The sequence below is a fragment of the Galeopterus variegatus genome, unplaced genomic scaffold (assembly GCF_000696425.1).
Source record: "Galeopterus variegatus unplaced genomic scaffold, G_variegatus-3.0.2 Scaffold3255, whole genome shotgun sequence".
Lineage (NCBI taxonomy): Eukaryota > Metazoa > Chordata > Mammalia > Dermoptera > Cynocephalidae > Galeopterus > Galeopterus variegatus.
Genome location: NW_007729366.1, coordinates 159,530 through 182,879, shown reverse-complemented (window position 1 = coordinate 182,879; position 23,350 = coordinate 159,530). Strand labels below are relative to the sequence as shown.

Below are 23,350 nucleotides of genomic sequence, written 5' to 3'. Positions count from 1 at the left end.
TCTAGAGGCTGGAAGTTTAAAATCAAGGCGTTGCAGGGCCAGGCTCCCTCTGAAGGCTCACGGGGAGGATCCTCCCTGCCTCCTAGTTCCTGGTGGTCGCCCGCAACCCCTGGTTCTCCTCGGCTTCAATCTCTGCCCCTGCAGTCGCATGGCCTCCTCGCATTTCTGCGCCTCTGTCTCCAAATTTTCATCCTCTTATAAGGACATAAGGACACTAGTCACAGTGGATTTAGGGCCAACCCTAATCCAGGATGATCACGTCTTAACTAATTACATCTGCAAAGACCCTATTTTCAAATAAGGTCTTTCTGAGGCTCCAGGAAGACATGAATCTGGGGTGGCACACGATATAACCCAGAACATCTACTATTCCTATCCCCACTTTGCAGATAAAGGAAAGTGAGGCCCAGAAAAGATTCAATCCTTTCTCAAGACTCGAGACTCACGTCCAAGCTCTCTGCCTCCCCACCTGTCACTCTTCACCAATGATGTCTAAGAAAAGGGACACAGGGGAAGATGCCTGCACAGATGGTGGGCCTGGGTGCCCAGCTAAGGAGCTCTGGGATTCTCCTGGCATCACAGGTCGCTCTTCTGTTGGAGGATGGACCCCTTTCAGCTCCGACATGCTGTGGATCTGTTACTGGGCCCAACACCGGCCACCTGCCCCCAACAAAAACCCTGGCTTGGCTTACCAAAATCTGATATTGGGGGGCACTCAGCCCCTGGCTGAGACTTGCTAAAATCTTGTTAGTGAACCCAAATCCAGCTGCCTGCCCTCAGACAAAACAAACAACCCAAAAATCAAACGTTGGTGATGATGGAAGTCAGCTTTATTCAGGGATACCAGTGATCTGAGGAGACATGTTGGGCTCACCCACCTCCCCATGGTCAACCCGAAGGAGGATGCCAGGCTAAAGCATCTCAAAGACTCGGTTTTACTGAGGGGTTTTAAAGAGGGGGCTGAGGGAATGGAATGTGGGAAATGAAAAGCAGGAGGGAGGGGGACGTGAGCTGCAGGGGCTCGTGCAAGGAGCCAGGTGCAAGGTCTCGCCAAGGCTCCCTCTGGTTACTGCTCTGTCCCTGCTGTTATCTCAGGGTCCTGCTGGAGGGTGGAGTCAGCACAGCTTCACTGATGTCCTCCTTGATTTCTGAGGATCTGGATAGTATGTGTCTCCTGGCAAGTCTGCAGCTCCAGGCTGACTGGAAAAAAACTTTACATTTATGTAAATAATGTCATCTTGTTCCATATCCAAGGTTCAAAATATCAAATAACCATGGGAAAGGAGGGAACTGAAAAAAACTAAGAAAAAAAACTGTACCTTTTAAAATCTTTTAGAGCCCATGCAGGTTTGGGCCCCAACATGGCTTCAGTCCTGCTCACTCCAACAAATCTATTCGAGGCAGATGCAGGACAGAGGGGGAGAATTCTGAATTCCAACTCCAGCTTTGGTTCCTGTTGCCTCTCTGAGTCTGTCTCAGCATTTGTCTGAGCTGGGTTAGCAAAACCCACCTGCACCACTGGAGTGAAACTAAATGAGGTCAAGGAAGTGGGAATCCCCAGCAGTACCAGGGGGATAATAAATATTACCTGAATTTCAATGTATTAAATAGCACACTTCATGAAATCTCCAGAAAAATGTTTTTCCAGGCAGTATGATTAGTGGCATGAGGTTGAAGGCCCATGGAACTTCCTTTTCCAGTGAACTTGAAAATATAAAATGCAAGGAGGCAAGGGAGCAGGGTGCAAAGGCATCTGGGTCTGCGGGAATCCAAGCAAAGACATCTGCAGCCCCGGGCACAGGCCCTGAGATACACGTCTGAAGGGAGATGGGCAGTGGGTAGATAATGCCACTAATTAGAAGTTCTCATCTCTCTCACTTCTCATCAGACTTCTCAGAAGAGACGCTCAGCAGACATGGCCTCTGTGGGGCTGGGCCCCTGTGTCCTGCTGACTACATCATCTTGAAAAGCTGGGCCAGGATTGGAGTCTGTGCAGTGTCCTTGTGCCGAGTCTGTGCAGATAGGACATGCTTCACTCCCATCAACTTCCATGGGCGAGGTGCCTCTTGCCTCCCAGGGATGGGGAGAGGGGCACGCACTCACCTTGGCTCAGAGACAGTTTAGGAGTCGGAAGAGTCTCCAAAATTAAATTAGAATTCTGGATTTCAAAGGACAGTTAATGATTTCAATAGAGTTCGGAAGTTTGACTTTCGATACAAGAAAAAGAATGCATTTGGCACAGGATGTTGGATGTAGCTTGGAAGTTTGAGTTTACAAGTAAAAGAAGAGAGGCCAAGCGATAGGGGTCTTGGCCAGCTCTGGGCTGAGCACTGGGTATGGCTGGAATCCTTTAATCATCTGGGCCCCCACTACCTCCTAAGTAAATTGAGGTCTTGGTGCTGATACTCTCTCTAAGGCATCTTAGAAGCACTCTGTGTTTCCTGGGAACACAGAGCAGACTGTGAGTAGGGCTGTGAACAAATCCCTGGCCCCGCTGGTCTTGCTTCCTCACTGGTCAGGCAGTGCTGGTAGCAACAGCTGAATCGACCTGACCGGGAGATAGGCTAAAATGGGGGAAAAACAGCTAAGACGAGGCTAATGCACTGAGTGGAGGTAAGATTCTGCCAGAAAGTCATAGAGACACAGAGAGTTTGAGCTCTGGTGCCACTCTGACCAGGGCTTAAATTCCAGCTCTTTCCTGTGTGGCCATGGGCAAGTCACCCTGCCTCTCTGGGCCTCAGTCTGCTTATCACACTCCTGCTGTTCACCATGCGAGAGCTCAGCGAGAAGTCGGCAGTCTGCTACCTGCAATGGGGCCCTCGCCAGAACCTGTCCACGCTGGCACCCTGATCTTGGAGCTCCCAGCTTCCAGAACTACAATAAATAGACGTTTGTGGTTTAAGCCACCTAGTCTGTGGCATTTTTGTCACAGCAGCCCGAAGAGACTAAGAAATGCCCTTATTTAAATAAAGGCCTTTGCAGATGTAATTAAGGATCTCAGGACGAGATCATCCTGGATTAGGGTGGGCCCTAAATCCAACGACAAGTGACCTTATAAGACAAGATGAGAAGACATGTACAGAAGGAAGGACATGTGAGAACTGAAGCAGAGACTGGAGGGAAGTGTCTACAAGCCAAGTAACGCCAAGGGTTGCCAGCAGTGCAAGGCAGGGGACCGATTCACCCCCCAGAGCCTCTAGAAGGAACCAACCCCACCTGTACCTTGATTTTGGACTTCCGGCCTCCAAAACTGTAAGATAATAGATGTCTGCTTTGTTAAGTCATCCAGTTCATAATAATCTGTTATAGCAGCCCCAGGAAACTAACGCATTCTGTCAATGTCCACTGCTGCCACCCACCTGTGGCTGAACAACTCGGCTGAGCACCCTGTGATCCTTGCTCTCCTCCACTGTAAAATGGGTCCATAGAATGGACCCTCCCAGGTCTACAGTCAGGTCTCCGTGGGTCAAGGGGAAAAGCCCAGCAGAGTGTATGGGCCACACAGGGGATCAGCAAACAGGGTTGGTGTAGTGATGGGCACATTGATGCCGGGAATCCTACCCCTGAGCCCCTGGTGTAGCATCCTCTCCACATGAGTCCCTGTAACTAGAGCAACTTCAGGTATTTAGAGTTTAACGCTTGATATTTCAACAACAGGAAGAGTTCATTGCAGTAGCTTCTTCTCTGGCTGGCTCCCCATCTGCTCTGACCTCTCAGATGCCCTTTTGCCTAGTGGGAGCTTCTGAAAAATCAGACAAAGCCTTCAAGGGTGTCCCTTTTGCCTTCTAGGAATGTTCAAGGTTGGTATCTAGGCATTTAAAGCCCTCCATGCCTATTTCACCTGTAACACGCACATGTGCACACACACCCCCTTCACTCGACACGTGCATGCATGCACACACGTGCACACACACACCTACCCTTCACTCCACGTGTGCACACACACACACCCTTCACTCCACATGCACACACACGCACAAACACACCCTTCACTCCACATGCATTCACACACACACCCTTCACTCCACATGTGCCTGTGCACACACACACCCTTCACTCCACATGTGCCTGTGCACACACATGCACCCTTCACTCCACATGTGCCTGTGCACACACACATCCTTCACTCCACATGTGTCTGTGCACACACACACCCTTCACTCCACATGCACACACACGCACAAACACACCCTTCACTCCACATGTGCCTGTGCACACACACACCCTTCACTCCACATGTGTCTGTGCACACACACAACCTTCACTCCACATGCACACACACGCACAAACACACCCTTCACTCCACATGCATTCACACACACACCCTTCACTCCACATGCACACACACGCACAAACACACCCTTCACTCCACATGCATTCACACACACACCCTTCACTCCACATGTGTCTGTGCACACACACACCCTTCACTCCACATGCACACACACGCACAAACACACCCTTCACTCCACATGCATGCACACACACACCCTTCACTCCACATGTGTCTGTACACACACACACACCCTTCAATCCACATGCACACACACACACATCCTCCACTCCACACACGCACACACAAACACACCCTTCACTCCACATACATGCACACACACACATCCTTCACTCCACATGTGTGCACACACACGCACCCTCTTCACTCCACACACGTGCACACACACACACACCCTTCACTCCACACGCGCATGTGCACACACACAGAAATCCTTCACATGTACGTGTGCACACACACGCACATCCTTCATTCCAACTGTCTCAAACCCTCCGGAATTTCTCTAGAGAGTTTCTCTACCACCACCCTCTCTTAGCCTTGTCGCCCCTTCCTCTGCAGCCCCTGCTCCTGACCCTGGCCCTCCCGGCCTGGCTAGCTCCATCTCTGCCATGTATTACTTCCACAGGAAGCTTCTCTTTAACACTTGGAGGCTGTATTTGGGGCCCTTCCCACTGGGCTGTCACAGCCCCTGTTTCTATGCTAAGGCTTAATACACTGCATTATATATCCCTGCTATTATCCAGACGTGGCCATGCCTACCTGGTTCCCCATTCAGGGCTCATACACATGAACTTGTCCTCTTCGCTCTTGCCACCTTGTAGTCTATTCCACATACTCTGCTTAGAATACCCTCCTCCCAGGCCTCCCACCGCCTCACTCTTTGCAGGGACTGCCACCTCCTGACTGCTAGACTTCCCTGGCCCTGACCTCCTAGGCTGAGTCCACAAAGGAACTGAATTCTATTCATAACTGGGTCTGTCCCATCCCACATGGCTCAGAGCAGGTAGTGGTCCTTGGTGCCTCCATATTTATGGTGTAGGAGGAGAGGTTTCAGTTCCTTCAGCTCAAAGTCTCATGATAACCGTGTAACTGAGGGAAACCTAAGCAGCATTTTGCCTCGTGAGCTCACAACAGGTATTATAGAGGGAAGTTTAGCACTTGTGACTCATAGCTGATTCAGCCCAGGTCCTGGGAACCCTCAACTTCAAAATAGAAGAGCCGGGTCTCAAGTGGCGCCCGTGCTGCTTGGCAGGGCTGCCCAGAGCCCTCTCCCACAGGAAATCACAGCTGACAAGGTGAGGACAAGCAATTTGGCCAAAGCCACTCAAGCTGCTGAAAGGCAGGTATGCAATTAACATCCCCAGTAGTTTAATTCAATTAGGGCCCAATGTTATCATTAATTACAATTTATTGGGGCAAATAAATAACTGCTAGCTAGCACGGACTTCAGCTGATTTGCTGTAAGAAAGGCCTTCTGTTGGGCACACAGCAGAGAAGGTGGCTGACGTCTGCACCATGCCAGCAGTCAGTGGTCATTTTCCTGACTTCATACCCAAGCACTGACAAGGTCATTCCACAGCACACCCAGAGGTCTGGGAAGGCCCTGGAAGGCTGATGAACAGCCAGGGTTAAGAACTACTTTGCTGGAATCATCAAAAAAGTCCTCGTTTGGCTGTATCTTCATAGGGACCTTTATGGTGAGGACTCTAAGCCCCAGTGGGCAGCTCAGGTGACACAGACTCTGAGAGGACAGATGACCAGAGGTGACCAGAGGTGACCAGAGGTAGAAGTCAAGGACTGTGAGTCTGCAAAGGCTCAAGCTGCCCTTCCATGGTGCTCCTGGACTGCCCCTTCTCACTCTGCTCACTGTGTGAGCACGGGTCTGATCCCACACTATCAACCAGCCTCGGGGATGGCTGAGCTCCTCTGCGTATCACACCCCAGCCCCAGCTTGAGTAGCACTTAGCAGATGATGTTGAATGAATAAACAACTATAGTGTGACATTAAAGGACACTAGTTTGCTTGCAGGAGTGAGATTCTGGGAAACAAATGATTTGGGAAAAGCTAAAAACGAAAATCAGGACAAAATATGGTTACTAAAGAGAGTGATCGTGCTGGCTACTCTTGCTTAAACAATTAGCTGAAGAAAAACTGTCTTTGGCAGATGAAGCTTTTAAGCACCCACTATACATCCTTTCCTTTCCTCCTTTATAATAGGACAATTTTCTTCAAGGAGGCAATGTGATTTGTTATATACCCACCTGCAGCTGGGGGTGGCCACAGTTCTAGCCAAAAAGATGTTAATTTGCTGCAGGTTTCTAGGGAAAGTCTTGCTTCTGCATAAAAAGGAATAGCTACAGATGTCTCACCTTTCTCCTCTCCACAACTCTTCTTGTACTTCCTACCTTGAACACGGATGCAATGTCTGGAGCTACAGTAGCCCCTTGTGACCATGAGGCCAAGGGGATCTCAGAGGTGCTGAACCTGCTATTATGGATCCATCTACCTTCAGACTTCTTGTTATGTGAGAAAAAGAAAACCATCTTTGTTTAAACCACCATAAGGCAGGTTTTCTGTTCCCTGCTGCTATCCCTTTTCAATTGATACACAAACTATAAAAAGACTTTTCATAGCACACAGATCCCATGTAGGCTCTGATCAAAGGTGGCCTCATTGGAGTGGTCCAAAGTTGGCCTCAAGAGAAATGCTTATTTGGGTGAGTATTTCACTCACTAAATTAAGTGCCTGCCATGGGCCTGGTAGGTACCATGCTAACCATGAATATATCACAGTCCCTTAGGAACCCAGGGTTTAATAGGATAATCAGAAAATATGCAATGCATGATGGATCACCAGGCCATGGGTGGCCAGGCCCCAACCTCCTTCCACTCCACCAGCCTCTGTGCCATTCCTCTGCCCGTCCCGCTCTGCCCCAGTTGTCCACTGGCCTTGGGCTCTCACCTCCTTCAGGCTCTGCTCACAGGTCACCTCATCAGGTAAGCCACCTCTGACCTCCCTAGGTGAGAGAGCAAACCCTGCCCAGCACCCATCCCCCTACTTGCTGTACCAGCTCCTGTCACAGAGTACGCACCTTGGTTTATTGTCCACCCACTGTCTTTCTCCCGCACTGAACTGTAAACCCCATGACAACAGGGATTTTTCTCTCTTTTGTTCCCTGTGCCAACCTCAGGGCCTGGCACATAGCCTTCACTAGTTGATATTGGTGAATAAATGAATGAATGAATGCTTGCTACTCAGGAAGGGCAGCTGCTGTGGTAGAGTTGAGCACATGTGGCTAAGGGACTCCAAAAGAGGGATCTACCAGGATATGGATTTGGGAAAGGCATTAGGGAAAAGGTTGCAACTGCACTGTTCTCAGTTGTCAAGGGTTGGCCTCATGAGCATGAGAGGAAGTGATACGGGGGGATGTGGCATGTGTTATGCGTTGGCTTTCTCAGCATCCTCATCTGTACAATGGGGTAAGAGTAGAACTTACTTAAGGGGGTGTGAGGGCTACATGGTAAGCACCGTGTGACTGGTAAGTGGTTATCATCACCGCGGTTGTGACTGCCATCCACATCTGCTCTCAGGTCAGAGCACAGAACGTCGTGGAGACCTGCAGAAGTGGCCCAAGAAGGAGCTCAGGGACTGTTTCACCGTTGTCTGGTGTGACCCGGCTGGGCCATGGTGCCCAGGTACTTGGTCATACATTGTTCTAGATGTGCCTGGCAGGGTGGTTTTGGATAAGATTAACGCTTAAATCGGTGGGCTTTGAGGAAAGCAGATTGCCCTCCATAATGTGGGTGGGCCTCATCCGATCCACTGAAGACCTGGATAAAAGAAAGACAGTCCTCTCCCAAGGGGGAGGGACTTCTGCAGCGGAAGGCCTTCAGACTGAGCTGCAGCAGCAGCTCCTTCCTGGGTCTCCAGCCTGACGTTGCATCCCGCAGATTTTGGACTTGCCAGCCTCCTTCAGGTGAGTTTCTGTCAATACACATACACATCCTATTGGCTCTGTTTCTCTGGAGAACCCTGACTAATACACCTGGCAATGAGCTTGCCAGGATCAGATGTCAGCACTTGAATCCACTGAGGCCACCAGTACTGGCATCTGGCATTTCCCTGCAGTGCCCAGAAGAGTCAACATGCAAAGCTCCAACAGCTTGGTACCTGATTTAAAAATATTTGTCTCCCGTCAGTGTGCAGAAAGAGACAGCACATGGGGAGTCCCCTCCATATAGCACGGTCCCACAGGCATCCAGCTGTGTTTGAGCCAAGCAGGCCTCTCCTGGGGCAGTTGAGAAACAGTCACCCTGCTGACCCTGGATTGCAAGTTCCAACCGATCGGCAAGTGTCCTCCGATGCTTGCTGGTGCTCACTGAGACAACTGACATCATGGAGATGAGGTGACAAAGGTGAATGAGGAACAGGGGACAGATGGCCTTGAATGACATGTTTTAAGGATTGGTGCTATGGGCTAAATTGTATCCTCCCAAATTCACATGCTGACATCCTAACTCCCAGTACATCAGAATGTGACTGCATTTGAAGATAGGGTCTTTAAAGAGGTAATTAAGGTAAAATGAGGTCATTAGGGTGGGCCCTAATCCTATCTAACTGGTGTCTTTATATGAAGAGGAAATTAAGACACAGACACACAGAAGGAACCGCATGCGAAGACCCGGACAAGACAGCCACCTGCAAATCAACGAGAGAGGCCTCAGAAGAAACAGAAACTGATCTCAGAGTTTTGGTCTCCAGAACTGAGACAATAAATTTGTGCCGTTTAAGCCCCTGGTCCGTGGTACTTTGTTATGGCAGCCCTAGCAAACTAATTCTGTTGGCTTTTGTTCAGAGGGCATTGGGGAGCAACTGAAGGGTTTTAGAAGTGGATCCTAGGTACACAATTGTGAATGAATGAATAAAGGAAAAAATAAACCATACGCAGAATCTGGTTTGGGGGCAGGGGAGCAGGGGGAGGAAAGTTTGGAGGCAACTCCAAGAGGTGGTGGTGGTGCTTTATAAATTCATGACATTGCTCACACACACTGATCCCCTTTGGAGTCACTGGGGGGTGGCAGTGTCAGGAAACGTCAAGCAAGTCAGGCAGACAAGGGCCCCAGGACCAGCCTTCAGTGTCCTTCAGGGTAAAGGGAGATTGGAAGCACGTCGTAGATGTGAGAAGGCCTGGGAACGCTCGTCTGATGGATGGAATGAGACGTCACTATATGAAGACATGAGAAATGCAGATGAGTAGTGAAGTCTGTCAAGCCAGTTGGTAACGGGCCCTTTGCTGTGGCCAATGCTCAAAAGCCACTGTGAGCGAGCCTGCATTTCCTGTGATATTTAGCTCTTAATAAAGCAGATCGCTGACAAAATCCTCCAAAGTATGCCTCAAGCCAAACACAACCTAATTACTATGAAATGAATAAATATTTCATTAAAAAAGAAATGGATTCCATCCTTCATAAAGACGTCGGCATGAACAATGAAGGCTTCTAGTAAAGGCACATCAGCTTTAAGAATTCTAAAAATAATTATTACATAATAATACAGCTCACTCGAGGCTCTGAGGGTTAGGCAACTTGCCCAGAGTCACGTGGTCTGGCCAGAACTCTAACTTGGCTCTGTCAGACTTTGGAACCAAAGTTCTGTAACTACAATGCTATAAGCTAATGAACTCGTGAGTCTTCCTAAAAAGAGCAACCACATATTCTGAATCTCAGCTTGTGGCAGACAAGGTGCTGGCCATCAGATGTACATTGGCTACCACCTGCCCCTGCCTCAGGACCTTGGCATCTGCTGCTCCCTTTCTCTGCAATGTCCTTTCTCCTGGATCTTCACATGGCCTGTTTCCTTCTCAGCAGTTAGGTCTCAGCTCAAATGCCTCTTCCCGGAGAGGTTGTCCCTGTTGCCTTTGCCCTCAGAAAATCAGTCCTACCTTCTCAGGTCACTGCACTATGAACTGCCTGCAGAACAGCTACCATCACTGGAAATCATCATCAAATTATCAAATAATCATCACATTATTTATTGTTTATGTGTTTATCTGTCTCCCCTAGTAAACTGCCAGCTCTGTGGCATCAGGGACCTATTCAGCCTGTTCACCACACCATCACAAGTACCTAGAGTAATGCTGGGACAGAGCAGTTGTCCATAAACATTTACAGCCCAACTCAAAATCATCCATGCATTCTACTGCACCACTGTCATCTCAGAAGCCCAGTAACTTAAAAGATCAAAAAGATTCTATAAGAATAAATTTTTAAGAAAAAAAAAACCTGACAAGCCAAATGTTTCTGAACATTCAAATTGACAAACATGGGGCCGGCCCGGTGGCGCACTGCTATAGTGCGCCGCTTGGGAAGCGCAGCGGCGCTCCCGCCAAGGGTTCGGATCCCACATACAGACTGGCCGCTCACTGGCTGAGCGAGGGGTGGGAGCAACACCGAGGGTTGCGATCCCGTGGCCGGTCCTGGTCCGGTACGGGCGCGACACTGAGGGTTGCGATCCGTTGCCGGTCACGAAAAAAGACAAAAAGGAAAAAAAAAAAAAAAAACAAATTGACAAACATATATGTAAAATTTAATCCCTGTGAGCCGGCCCGGTGGTGCACTGCTACAGTGCGCCGCTTGGGAGTGCGGAGGCGCTCCCGCTGAGAGTTTGGATCCCACGGACAGACCAGTGCCCACTCACTGGCTGAGCGGGGTGCGGACGCAACACCGAGGGTTGCGATCCCGTTGCCGGTCCCGGTCCGGTACGGGCGCGACACTGAGGGTTGCGATCCGTTGCCGGACACGAAAAAAGACAAAAAGGAAAAAAAAAAAATTAATCCCTGCTTAATTTCCAAATGAATTTGTTGCAGTCTTGGCACTAAATTGGTTAGTCTGCTATTAATCAAAAAAATTTTTTACACTGAATTTGCATGCAGCGGTGAAAGCCTGGAAACATGAAATTAGACAAACAATAACACATGTGGATACGGAAATAATTGTCATTGCATACTAAGGCAGTGTTGAGTCTGGAATTAGCATTTGTGCAAATCTTGTTCAATTTTATCCAGAATCTTCCTTTGAGGAACATCAAGAGCTATTATCATATAACTCTGTGCCACTTTCTTCTATTTTATGTGCAGACTGCCTCTGGCTATTTCATGAATTTTAATTAACTCCATGTTTATTTTGCTTCAACCCTGCAGCTCTTTAAGCAGAGGGCCCACTTGCCAATCCAAGAAAGACATTTTTGAAGCAAACTCCTCAGAGAGTTCTCCCAGGGTACCTCCTCCTTCCCTTGAAAATAATTAACTTCAGAGTTAACTCAAAGGGAAACACTTTACCCTGGACTCTTCTGCTGGCTCAGCGATCGAGGGGGTCAAGAGGAACCTGTGGAGGGTGCAGAGCGGGGGCTGGGGAGAGGGGAAAACGGGAGGACGACAGGAAGTGGGAGTTTGTGAGCAGGAACCTAAACAGAGACGGTCAATGCAAACCACTCACCTCAATCTTAGTGGGTGACTGGTTAATTGTTAAGTTCTATGTTCATCTACGTATATGCAGCTTGGCAGGTGTGTATATATAAGTATATGCATGTACATATGTGTGTATATATGCATCTATATACTGTATGTGTTCTGTGTGAAGTGTATATGTACATAAGTAAACATTTATACACACGCTTAGATATTATATATATATATATATATATATATATATGCCGTTTAGTGGGTGTACATGTTCTATGAGGAAACGTCAAAAAGTTTGTGGAAAAATGGACTTTCTCCTCCTGACCCCCAGCTTCCAGCTAAAGTGCATGTGTTGAAGCTGATTTCAACATAACTTCTGTAGCTGGGAAAGACATGTGGGAGCCAAACAGGCTGTGTGGGGTCTGGGGTCCTCTCCAGGCCTCCAATTCATCATCTGTAAAATGGGTATAAGGCTGCCAAGCCCACTGGGCTGTTAGGGGACAAGGGAGATAATGAGCATCCAGTTCCCAGGGCAAAGATTGCGAGTTTCTGATTAGTCAGGACTCTTTAGGTTGCAAATGCTGAAAGCCCAATGAGTCCTGGTGTAAGCAGAAAAGAGCGTTAGTTCCTGTAGCTGGTGAGGGCAGTGGATAAGCCACAGACTGGAAGAAGGAGCAGGAGGCAGATTGGAGGAATGGCAGCCCGCTCATGTCCCCTCTCAGCCAACTGCACACACCTCAGCCTGCTTGCTGCGCACAGCTGGACGCACGGCTGGAGGCCTTTTGCTGCCTGGCCCGGGGTGAGCCAAAGCGCAGGAGAGACAATGCCGCACAGGCAGCGTCCACCGACCATGAACAGGACCCCCTGTGTAAATACATCAGCTTCTGCAACCTTCAGCTACCCTGAAGCCAGCCTCTATGCTGTCTCCTAGATGTCTCCGTGGAAGTAAGCGCCAGGTGACCATGGTGGCGAGTAGCATGCTCACACACCCTTTTTTGGCTGCCTCTCTTTCTATGTCTCACTCCCCTGTCTTATAGGTGTTTCCTGGGTCACCTCCTGATACACAGCTCACATTCAGCTCTTTCTCTCAAAATAAGCTTCTGGAGGAGCCCAAGCTAAGACAGTCATTAGCTGGACCAGGCCCAGGAGCAGCTGAGGCCAGCAAGGTGCCCAGGGTGCAAAATTTAGGGAAGCAAGGTGCCTCACTTGCCTCTCCTTGACCCCTATCCTCACCAACAGTGCTCCATCTCTCTGCCAACCTCTTACATCTGTTTCTGTCTCCTTACTTTGAGCCTCATTTTCTCCTTACACAGATAAGCCTTCATCTTCACCAGTTGCTGAGGAAGATGGCCAGCAACCATTGCAGACCAGTTTTCTTACAGTACATAATGCACGAGGGGTAAAGAACAAATCTTCCACTACCGATTCCATGGAGGGATTCTGGATGGTGGGATCACACAGGCACTCCTTGGACCAAGCACTGTATGTGGTCTGTATGGCTGGCATGGCCATATTATGTGCCCATCTCAGTAGGTGAGTGGCAGACCATGGTGACTGACAGTCACCCTGGGCCCACATGGAGTGGGGGAAAGGGAATGTAGGGATGTTATTATGATAAGAACAGGGACCAAAAAGCATGCTGGGCAATCCAAAACAGTAGCCACATAGTCAACTATGGCTCCCCATTCCCTTTCCATTTTACAGATGAGAAAACTAAATTTCAGAGTGTTTAATTTACTTTCCCAGGGACCCACAACTAATTCATACCAGAGTCAGCCTGACTCCAAGATCTAAAATGTTTCCACTGGATGTATGAAAATTAATCTTCTGTGCCTCAACTGTCTCAGAATTCAGTCATAAAAGGGTTATAAAAAATGTCAGTAAATTCTTGTTAAAATCAATGGATCGCCTGTGAATGTTTACTTTGGTGCTGCACTGGAAGCACGATTTCTCCCAGCATAAAAGTAAAATGAGATTTCTATGAATTCACATGTGCTCTTTCCTGATAACCAAGGCTATTGTCATAGTTCAACAATGAAATGCCTTTCTTGAAAACTCTTAATAGACGCCAGATATCAAACCTGCGAAAGACAGAAAGCAAAGCCAAAATACTCATTCACTGTTAGGAGGGTGTTTTTTTCATCCTATGCCAGCCCAGCTCCACCTTGAGTTTAATAATAGTCATGTAGACTTTACCTGCACTTACCATACAAATCAGCAATTATTTGGTATTTTGACTTTATCCCAGAATAAAGAATAAAGGGATGTTCCATTTCCTTAAAGTAAACTTATCTTATCACGAATACTGGACGTTTGTGTACATTCTACATGAATTTGTGTGTTACCGAGATACTGCTGCAACCCAAGGGTGACTTAAAAATAGTTCCCTGGAAAGTTTGAATTTTTAAAAGGTGTATTATAAGCATAGTTTTAAGACATTTATGCTCTACATGACAGATTCTGAGAGCCAAGCCAGCAGCCAAGTAGCATTACAGTTGTAGGAAGAAAAGGCAGACACGATTTTCAAAGGATGAAGACAGGCTATAACCAATTTAAAAATTATGAGGCCACATGCTAACAGATTTGGTAGAACATCATGAAGGAATACAAAAGGGTTCAGAATCAAAATCATCAGTGACAGAAGGGTGAAACTGATATGCTTCTTTGTGATGCCAACTTGGTTGTAGATTAAAAGAGATGCTTCAGTTTTCCTTAAGCCATGAAATCTCAACATTACAATGAAAAAAATGGAAAGCGAAGGTTCGACAGGACTTTTACATGTTTTTGTTGTCATTGTCATTGTTGTTTAAGTTCAGCCACTATTCATGAAATTTTGAGAAAATGTCCTAAATTCACTAGGTCACAACTCCTCTTCTAAGAAATCCAGAATAGGGAAGTCTCAAATATGCCAAATCTCTTGTTGACTCCTGAAGACCACGTGTACAGAGGAAACTGAAAGCAGTCCAGCTAAGAAAAAATAAAGTAGACTGGGATTTGTGTGCCTACCCATTAATATACAGAGTAAGTCAAACCATGTTAACTACTTGTTAAAAATATATTTTCAAAGAAGTGCAATAGAATCTAGAGTTTCTACCACATGACATTCACAATGACCAGCATGCAACCCAAAACTACTTCACATGGAAAGAACCAGGAAAAAGTAACCCATTTTCAATAGACCACATAATTAATGGAGGTAAATCTTAAGATGTGCCAGATGTTAGAATTACCATAAAAGACATTAAAGCACTTATTATGACTGTGATACACAATTTTTATAGGGCAATATGGTTGAATTAAATGAAAAGATAGGAAAGCTAAACAAAGAGAAACTATTTCTTAAAAATAAAAAATTCCAACCAGGCCTATCATGTTTAAACTTCTAAAAGTCAAATATTATGGGAAAATTTTGAAAGGAGGGATACAAAAGTGACCCATTACATATCAGATAATAATGATTCAGAGTTTGATGACTTCTCATCAGAAATTATGGTGATCGGGTGACAATGGTACAGGATCTTTAAAGTAATAAATGAAAAAGAAACCTGTCAACCCCCAAATCTGTATCCAACAGAAATATTTTTCGAGAAAGAAGGTGAAATAAATACATTTCAGGTAAAATAAAGAGAATGAATTAGCAGGAGATCTGCACCACATAAAATACTAAAGAGAATTCTTCAGGCTGAATGGAAATGATACCAGAGAAGAACTTAGTGTTCATCAACATTAGTCATCAGGGAAATGAAAGTTAAAACCACATTGAGATACTACAAAACACTCATCAGAATAGCTAAAATTAAGAATATTGATATAGCACCATATGTTGGCAAGAATGTGAAACAAATGGAACTCTGAGTAGGAGAATAAAACGGTACAACCATGTTGGAAAACCTTTTTTTGGCAGTTTTGTATGAAACTAAATATAAACCTCCTCTGATTTAGCCATTCAAATCCTGGATATTTACCCAAGAGAAATGAAATCATATGTTCACAAAAAAAGACTTTTAAACAAATTTTCATAGCAAAATAGTCAAAACTAGAAAGAGTCCTGAAATTTATCATGATGAAAATGAATTAACGAGCTGTAATATATTAACAGAATGGAATACTATTTGTCAATAAGAAGGGAAAAAGCACTGATACACAGCCACATGGAAGAATCTCAAAAACATTATGTTGCAAAAACATGCAAAATGTGAAACATGATGAAACTTTACACAGAAGAGTACTTAGTGTATAATTCCATTTCATATTAAATTTTAGAACAGGAAAATCTGATCTGTAGTGGGTGGAAAGGGCAGGGTGGGGATGGGTTTTGACTGGAAAGGGTCAAGAGGAGACTTTTGGATCGTAGTGATATTCTGTATTTTGGTAGAGGTTCAGTTTATCCAGGTGCATGCATTTCTCAAAACTCAGCCAATGTCAACTTAATATTTGTGCATTTCACTGTGTGCATATTTTTACATCAGAAGACAAACTACAAACAAATCTTTATGCTGAAATACTTAAGAGGAAGTGTACAGATATTTGCAATTTATTATGAAACACATCAAACATAAGATGGATTGATTAAGAGGTAGGATGGGTATTTCATAAAATAAGTTTGGTAAAATGTTAATTGTAGAACGTAGGTGGTGGATATAGGTGTTTACTATAAAATTCTTTCAACTTAATTGTCTGTTTGCAATTTTCATATTAAAGTGACAGAGAAAATCATATGGTCATGCAGTCAACCCTGCCCTCTACAGCAAGGGCATCACAGCTTTTGAAGTCTGAGTTAGGCATCCTCCACCCCACCCTTTACTCTCATACCTTCTGGGACTTTTTCCACCATTGTGCTTTTCAGACTGGGCTGTAATTATCTGTTTATTTCTCTGCCACCTGCATGTATCTGAGAGATCCTCAAAAGCAGGCACCATATCATTTTTATAGCCTCAGAGCCTAGAATAGAGCCAGACCCAATTTGTCTTCCATATGTTGGGTGGATGGGTGAATGGACGGATGGATGGGTAAATGAATGGATAAATGAATGAGGGAATGAAAGAATGAAAAAATGAACCTGAGCTGGCTGATTTTTATATCAACTCCACACAAACAGCCAACGACAAGATAAGACAGGAGTTAGGGAAAACGCAATGTCGAGGCTACTGTCAAGCCCAGAGCTATATGATCTCCAAGAATAATGAGGGTCACGTAAGACCATGAGCCTTGCCAGGCTTTGCCCTGCCATTTATCTACAGTGACAGATGTCACACATGGTGAGACGTTCTGGGAACTTAAATGTATACAACAGCCCTGCCTTTCCCAGTGCCACATTTATGTCCAAACAAAAGCCCCTGCAAGCAGGAACTCTTCATACCACACACTTCAAAAAAGCCCATTCAATTAAAGTTCCCCTTCCTCACTTCCTGCTGCCCAGGGGGAAAAATACTTTAAGCAAGGAAAGAATCTACATTTACTGACTCTCAGCTTGGATTCTGCAGTAGGCACTCATCTCAGTAAATACTATCTCATTTACTTCTCATTCAGCCTTATACAGAAGACACCAACATGCCCATTTTACAGATGAGGAAACAAAGGCTCAAAGCTGGGCCAGATCGTACTTGGACAGCAGCTGAACCCGCGGTTGCCCGCTTCTCAAAGTGCTTTCTCTGTGCTACACCGTGCTGCCTCACATGCTCAGAAACACTCGCTGGGCTGAATTCCCAGTGGTGGTAACTAATCCAGGGGAAGTCCTCGCTGGCCCAAAGATATTGTGTAAGGATGAGACGCTCCTTATAAACACCGATGAATCAATCAGGCCTCTGGAAACCTCTCTACAGTAGAGCCCAATCCAGCAGGATGGGCAAAGTAGGTGGTGGTACAGATGGAGAACCTGCTTCAAGGGGAAAAATCCACTGGCACCACAGCACCCTCGCTGGTGGGGCTGGAGTGGGTGTCCGGAGGGCAAGTTGTTCATTAGAGACGCTGTTTTTAGAAGGACCCTACTGGAGGAAGAGACGAGCATGGACTATGGAAGGCCAGGGACAGAAGTACGGGGAAGCTTTGCTAAGAACTGCCTTCTGGAGAAAAAGATGGGATCCGAAAGCTCTGGGAGCACCTGGGCCCAGCAGTGGGGGCTGGCCGGAACCACTGGGCGGCACTGAGGCCCCTAAAACTCTGGGGATTCTGGGAGATTGGTCCCAGCCTCACCTGCCACTTCCTTAGACTTAGGAAATGCAGATAAGAAAGAAAAGAGGGGACCCAGAGTCCAGGTCCTCCTTCAGGCCGGGGTGGAGACAGGGAATACTAAGGGGTAAACATCCGCGACTCTTCACCATCCAGTCCAGGCCTGGAGGGCTGACCACACTCCCTCCTCCAGACCCATTGAGAAGTGTGAGCAAGACAGAGCGAGCGGGGGGCTGGGGTTCTGGGTGAGCTCCAGAATGAAAGCAGGCCTGGGGCGGGGGTTGCCAGGATTTCCAAGCTGGCACATGGCGTATCTAAAACACTATTTCTGAATAATCATTTGCAGAGAGTCATTTGGATTTAAAGAGCCCCAAGCAGACAAGAGTAAACACATTTGAAACAGTTTCCTGGGCATGTGGCCTGTTTTCTGCTTTTTCTAGTAGCTGCTTCCCAGACCCTCCTTCCCACCTCTGCTGGAGCTCATGCATGCTCGCTATGCACCAGCTATTAGCTATTTCCAGGTTCTCCAGAGAAACAAAAGCAATAGGACGTGGAGGGATAGGCGGGGAGAAAGATGGATAGATAGATGGATGGAGATTTATTTTAACGGACTGGTTCACACAGTTGTGGGACTGACAAGTCTGACGTCTGTGCATGGTCTCTGCATTTGCCCTTTCCCTCTGCCAGGAACCTGTATGGCTTCCTCCTTCATTTCCTTCAGGTCTCTGCTCACACGTCATCTTATCACTGAGGACGTCCCTGCCACCCTGTACAAGCGCACTGTCCAGTAGAGCCGCCCATGATGATGGAAATGCTCTGTAATCTGAGAGGTCCAGTGCAGTAGCCACTGGCCACATGCAGCTACTGAGCACTTGAAATGCGGCTAGTGTGACTGGGGAACTGACTTTTTATCATTTTCTTTGATGTTAATTAATTTAAATTTAAACAGCCACATGTGGTTGGTGGTACCCTACTGACAGCTCAGCTTTCTGTGAACAGCAACTTCTCCCGGCCACTGTCCACCAGAATTCCACGTCCTTTCCTTACAATACTTCTGATGCACTTATCACTATGTAAGGTACCATAAACAGACGTATGTATCTGTTCATCATCTCTCTCATTTCTAAATATAAGCCCCACCAGAAACTGTTTTGGTTGCTACTGATCAACAGAGTCTAAAACTGTGCCTGGCACAGGATATGCATTCAATCAATATTCATGAGTTAGATTAATAAAAGCAGGAAAGGAAAGCGGAGGGGAGGGATGGAGAGAAGGAGGGACGTTGTTTGAGTCTAACCGACCTTTTAGGACAAATGTCTCAGTTTAACTCTCCACGTTTTGAGTGGTCTGATAAGGGGTTGCAGGAACAGCAGCATCAAACAGGATTTGCCCTCAGTTCAAATCCCAGCTTTGACGCTTCGTGCCTTGTGTGACCATGGGCAAAATGCTCCAGTTTTTTGAGTTACCAAATCTAAGTTTTGCACCTCAATTTTTCCATCTGTAAAATGGAAATAATAATAGTTCTGTGAAAATATAAGGGGAATATCTGGCATTTGATGGGTATTAAAAGCAACTATTGCCGAAGGAGATTTCTGAGTAAGTGGGACCAGACTGGGTCCTGGTTGGGGGAAACTTTTTATTTTCTGAAAACTCCTGCCTTCTCATCATTTTCTATAGGCTTTGACCAAAAATAGTCAAGGATCACAAATATAAATTTTCCAAGCAACAAATGCCTGTGTTGCTGGAAAGAGCTGCTTTCGTGATAAGTTTGTGGGTTTTATCCCACTTTCCTCATTTAGATTCTCAAGGAAGAAAGGGCATTAGCAATCTTGAAACAATTACCATTGTATTTCACCTAAACCAGGGCTGCCTTGGCAACTTAATTTTCGAAATAAAATTACACCAGATCCAAAGGAAACTACTCAGACTGCCTTTCACATTTCAAATTTGTCAAATTGAAGTCTTTGTCAAACAGAAAACTCCCAGTGCCCAGCAAAAGACACAAAGACACACAAATATACATATATATTTAAGTCCAGTGGTCTGGATTTTGTTGATGAAATTTTTAAAAATTCACCATTCTTACCTTTCCAAAACTCCCTTTACCAATGGCCCGCAGAATCTGAAAATGGTCAAAGTTGACTGCAAAAGAAAAAGGAAAAAGGAAACACATCAGATGTGCCAAACCTCTCACTGCTTCTTAAGCTTCCTCACCCGCGTATCTCTCCCTTCTTCCCATGGTTTCTGGGTTCAGTTTCATTCTGCTTGCCACAGCAGCATGCCACCACTGCATGGACCCACTAGCTCCTCATCAGCACGTTCCATTTATCCCCAACACACACACATTCGGGTAGAGAGGACCAGGGAAAAGGATGACAGAAAACCTTGGACGCTTGGATTACCTGATTCTTGTACATGCTGTTTCCATTTCCAGGAAGACCTTTCCTCACTTCTGGCCCCCTCGGGTCCCCCTGGCACTCGCACACTCAGACCACACTCACCCACCCGAGTGTCCCACAGGTAAACCCTGCCTCCCTCGCGGCACCTCTGAACTGGCGTTACCACGTCGTGGTCCACTCCTGCTCATCCATGTGTCTGAGCCCCGGCGCTGTGAGCTACCAGAGGGTACGCACAGTGACCCCACCCCGCCCCCTGCCACTGCTCTGCCTCCTGCTTCCCTTCATACCGCATTTCTGGACACGGCTCTCCGTCCTCGCTACCACCCTCCACTGTGCTCCCGTCTGGCTTCTACCCCCACCCCCACATCAAAACAGGTCAGCAGTAGGTGGCCGTGCCACTCAATCCCACGAGCATCTTCCTGTCCCCTTCACTTGACCACTCTCTCCGTTCTGCAAAACCGGCTTGGCTTCCGAGGCAGTGCCCCTCTCAATCCCCCTGCACACTTCAGCTCCCTTTGCACACTCAGCCTGTCTTTCCAGACACTAAATAGTTCCGTGTGTCAAGCCTCCATCCTGCAACCTTCCTCTTCTCCTGGCTCCAAAGGCTTCAACCACCAGCTCACTGCCAATGACCCTCCTAGGCATCTCTGGCCTCTAGGCTGTGTGCACCGATGCCTACTGCACGCCTTCTCTTGGAGGCTTCAAAGCCACCTTGAACTCAAGGTTAGGTCCATTTTGCCTCTTCACCATCTCTCATGGCGGTCCACCCCTGTGGCCACCCCCCTAGTCGAATCCACCATCTCCGTCACCTGGGGCACCACAGTGGCTCCCAACATCCTTGCCTGACTCTCCCAGCGTGGGATCTGTGGCAGGCAGAATGATCTGTTCATCCTCCACTTGCATCTGTCTAGCGCCCCCTCCACCGCCCTCAATGGAAAGCGCACATCCCTCCCCAGGGCTGCAAGGGCCCTGCGCTCCCGCCCCACCTCCCACCACCCACTGAGCTCCGGACACATTAGGTTTCCTTCTGTGCCTAGAACAGCCGTTCCCCATCCTGCACGTGTCACCTCTGCTCCATCCTTCTGCATCCCGAGAAGGCTGCCCTGACCCTCCAGACTCAGTCTGGCGCCTGCTGTGCACCCTCATAGCACCGGCGAACTTTCCTCCACCGTACATCGTTCTGTATAATCTTACATGTGTTTGTATATTTGATCACGTACACTTTTCTCTACTACACTCTTAGCTCCCTGAGGTCAAGAGTCACGTTTATTTTTGCTACTGTGCCCTTAACACCTAGCACAGTGCTTGGTAAACAGTTAGCATTCAATAAATATTCATTAACTGAAGGAATCATTGAATGAGCTAATCTCCACATTCACAGTGCCAAATACAACTCCCAGTACATAGTCAGTGTTCTGTAAATATTTTTGCTTTAGATTGAATTACAGCCAGTTTCCAGTAAGTAGGAAAGACATGTTGTTTACAAAAGATGAAGTGAATTGATTAGTTCACTACGTAATGGAAGCTAGGATGAGGGGAGGGGAAAGGGAACAATTAGTTCCTTGTATATTAAACTTCTGCCCTGGAGGATAGTTATGTTGAGTTGTGTCCCTGCCAAGCCAAAGTCAGAATCCAGCAAGCTATCAGTGCCCAACGTGCTTAGAATAGAAAGGCGGGGTTGATGGTTAACTTAGCAAAACCTTGGCTGTTTGACCTGGATTTCCTTTCAGAATAACTTGCCAGGAAAAGAAATTCCATATTTTCACCTCTTACCCATTTACCAAAGGCTAAGGGAGATGAAGAAAGCATTGAGCTGGACTGCAGCTTGCATGTAACCAGTAGCATGCTAGGAAATGTGCATGTCCCCTTGATAAAGTCCCAGGGTCCCAGGGGCATTTGTCACCTGCCCTCCCATCAGCAGTAACCATCATCGCTTACCCCGTAGGCATGCACTGCTGCCCGCCAACACGTCTCCATGGTGATGCTTCACCTGCTTGGAAGGCCATTCCCCCAACACCCACTATTTTTTATTAATTTATTTATTTTTAATGTTTTGTTTTGTTTTTATTTGGGGAGAACTCCTCACTAGCTTTGGACACATAGCTCGTGTGCTACTCTCTTGGGAAGCTTCTCCACCCCATCTCCCAACAATCCACTTTCTCCTTAGTGCTGTCCCTGAACCTTCTGCAGACATCTAACCAGGGGTTAGGAGAGCCCACCCTGCAGTCAGACTGCTCAGCTCTATAACCCAGCTCTGCCACATCCGTGTGTCCTTGGACGAGTCCCGTAGCCTCAGGAGCCATAAAGAGCTCAGAATATGCCCAGCACACTGAGACCTCTCAAAAACTGCTGGCTGTTTGTGCTGGGAGGTCAGGAGCAGTTGTCTCCCTCTCTTCTGGTTTCTTCTAGGAGAAATATTTCCCTAGCATTCATGGCCTCCCGCCCTATCAAAGGTGGTGTGAGCCACCCGAGTGGCGGGCTGGGAAAGGAACAGCATGGTGCATGCACACTCATCCTGCCCTCTCTTTGGAATCTGTCTTCAGGGAGCAAGCTTCTCTTCTGCTCCTTCTCCCAGAAGCTTTCAGTGCCAGCCACCGTGTGGAGAAGCCTGTGAGGTGCAGACCTGTCTTTGACCAGGTGGGGAGTCCAGCCAATGCAGGGCTTCAGCACCAGGGGCCCGTTGTAAGATTTGGGATGAATCCCAATCTCACATAGAACGGGAATACTCGCCTCGAAGAGACCACAAGACCACGAGCACTGCAATTAGCAAGCGGTTTATTATTTCCAACGCGTTGGGTTCTCACCGCCAAGCTGGGGTGAGACCCTGTTAGGCTTTTTAGCTGTCTTTTTATACATTTTTCAGGGGCAACTTTTTTGGCAGCCAGGAGACAAAGCCATAAGCAGTGTTTATTGGCTAACTTAAGTGACCCTAAAGCTCATTGGTTAGCACCCATCCGTCTCTAGGTGATTTCCCTTCTGACTTCTTTATTGGTAAACACTTGGCCATCTGCTGGTTTGACTTAGCTATG

The 23,350-nt window shown here is 46.9% G+C and overlaps 1 protein-coding gene across 1 annotated transcript in view; it reads right to left on the bottom strand.

The window, feature by feature from the left end:
• The window catches only part of LOC103600162 (serine/threonine-protein kinase 32B-like), a 112,024-nt gene that overhangs the window by 2,564 nt on the left and 86,110 nt on the right, over positions 1–23,350 (bottom strand). The window contains exon 2 of the mRNA XM_008584397.1: positions 20,009–20,064. Within this exon, the coding sequence (XP_008582619.1) occupies positions 20,009–20,064 (56 nt within the window). The remainder of the gene's footprint in view (positions 1–20,008; positions 20,065–23,350) is intronic.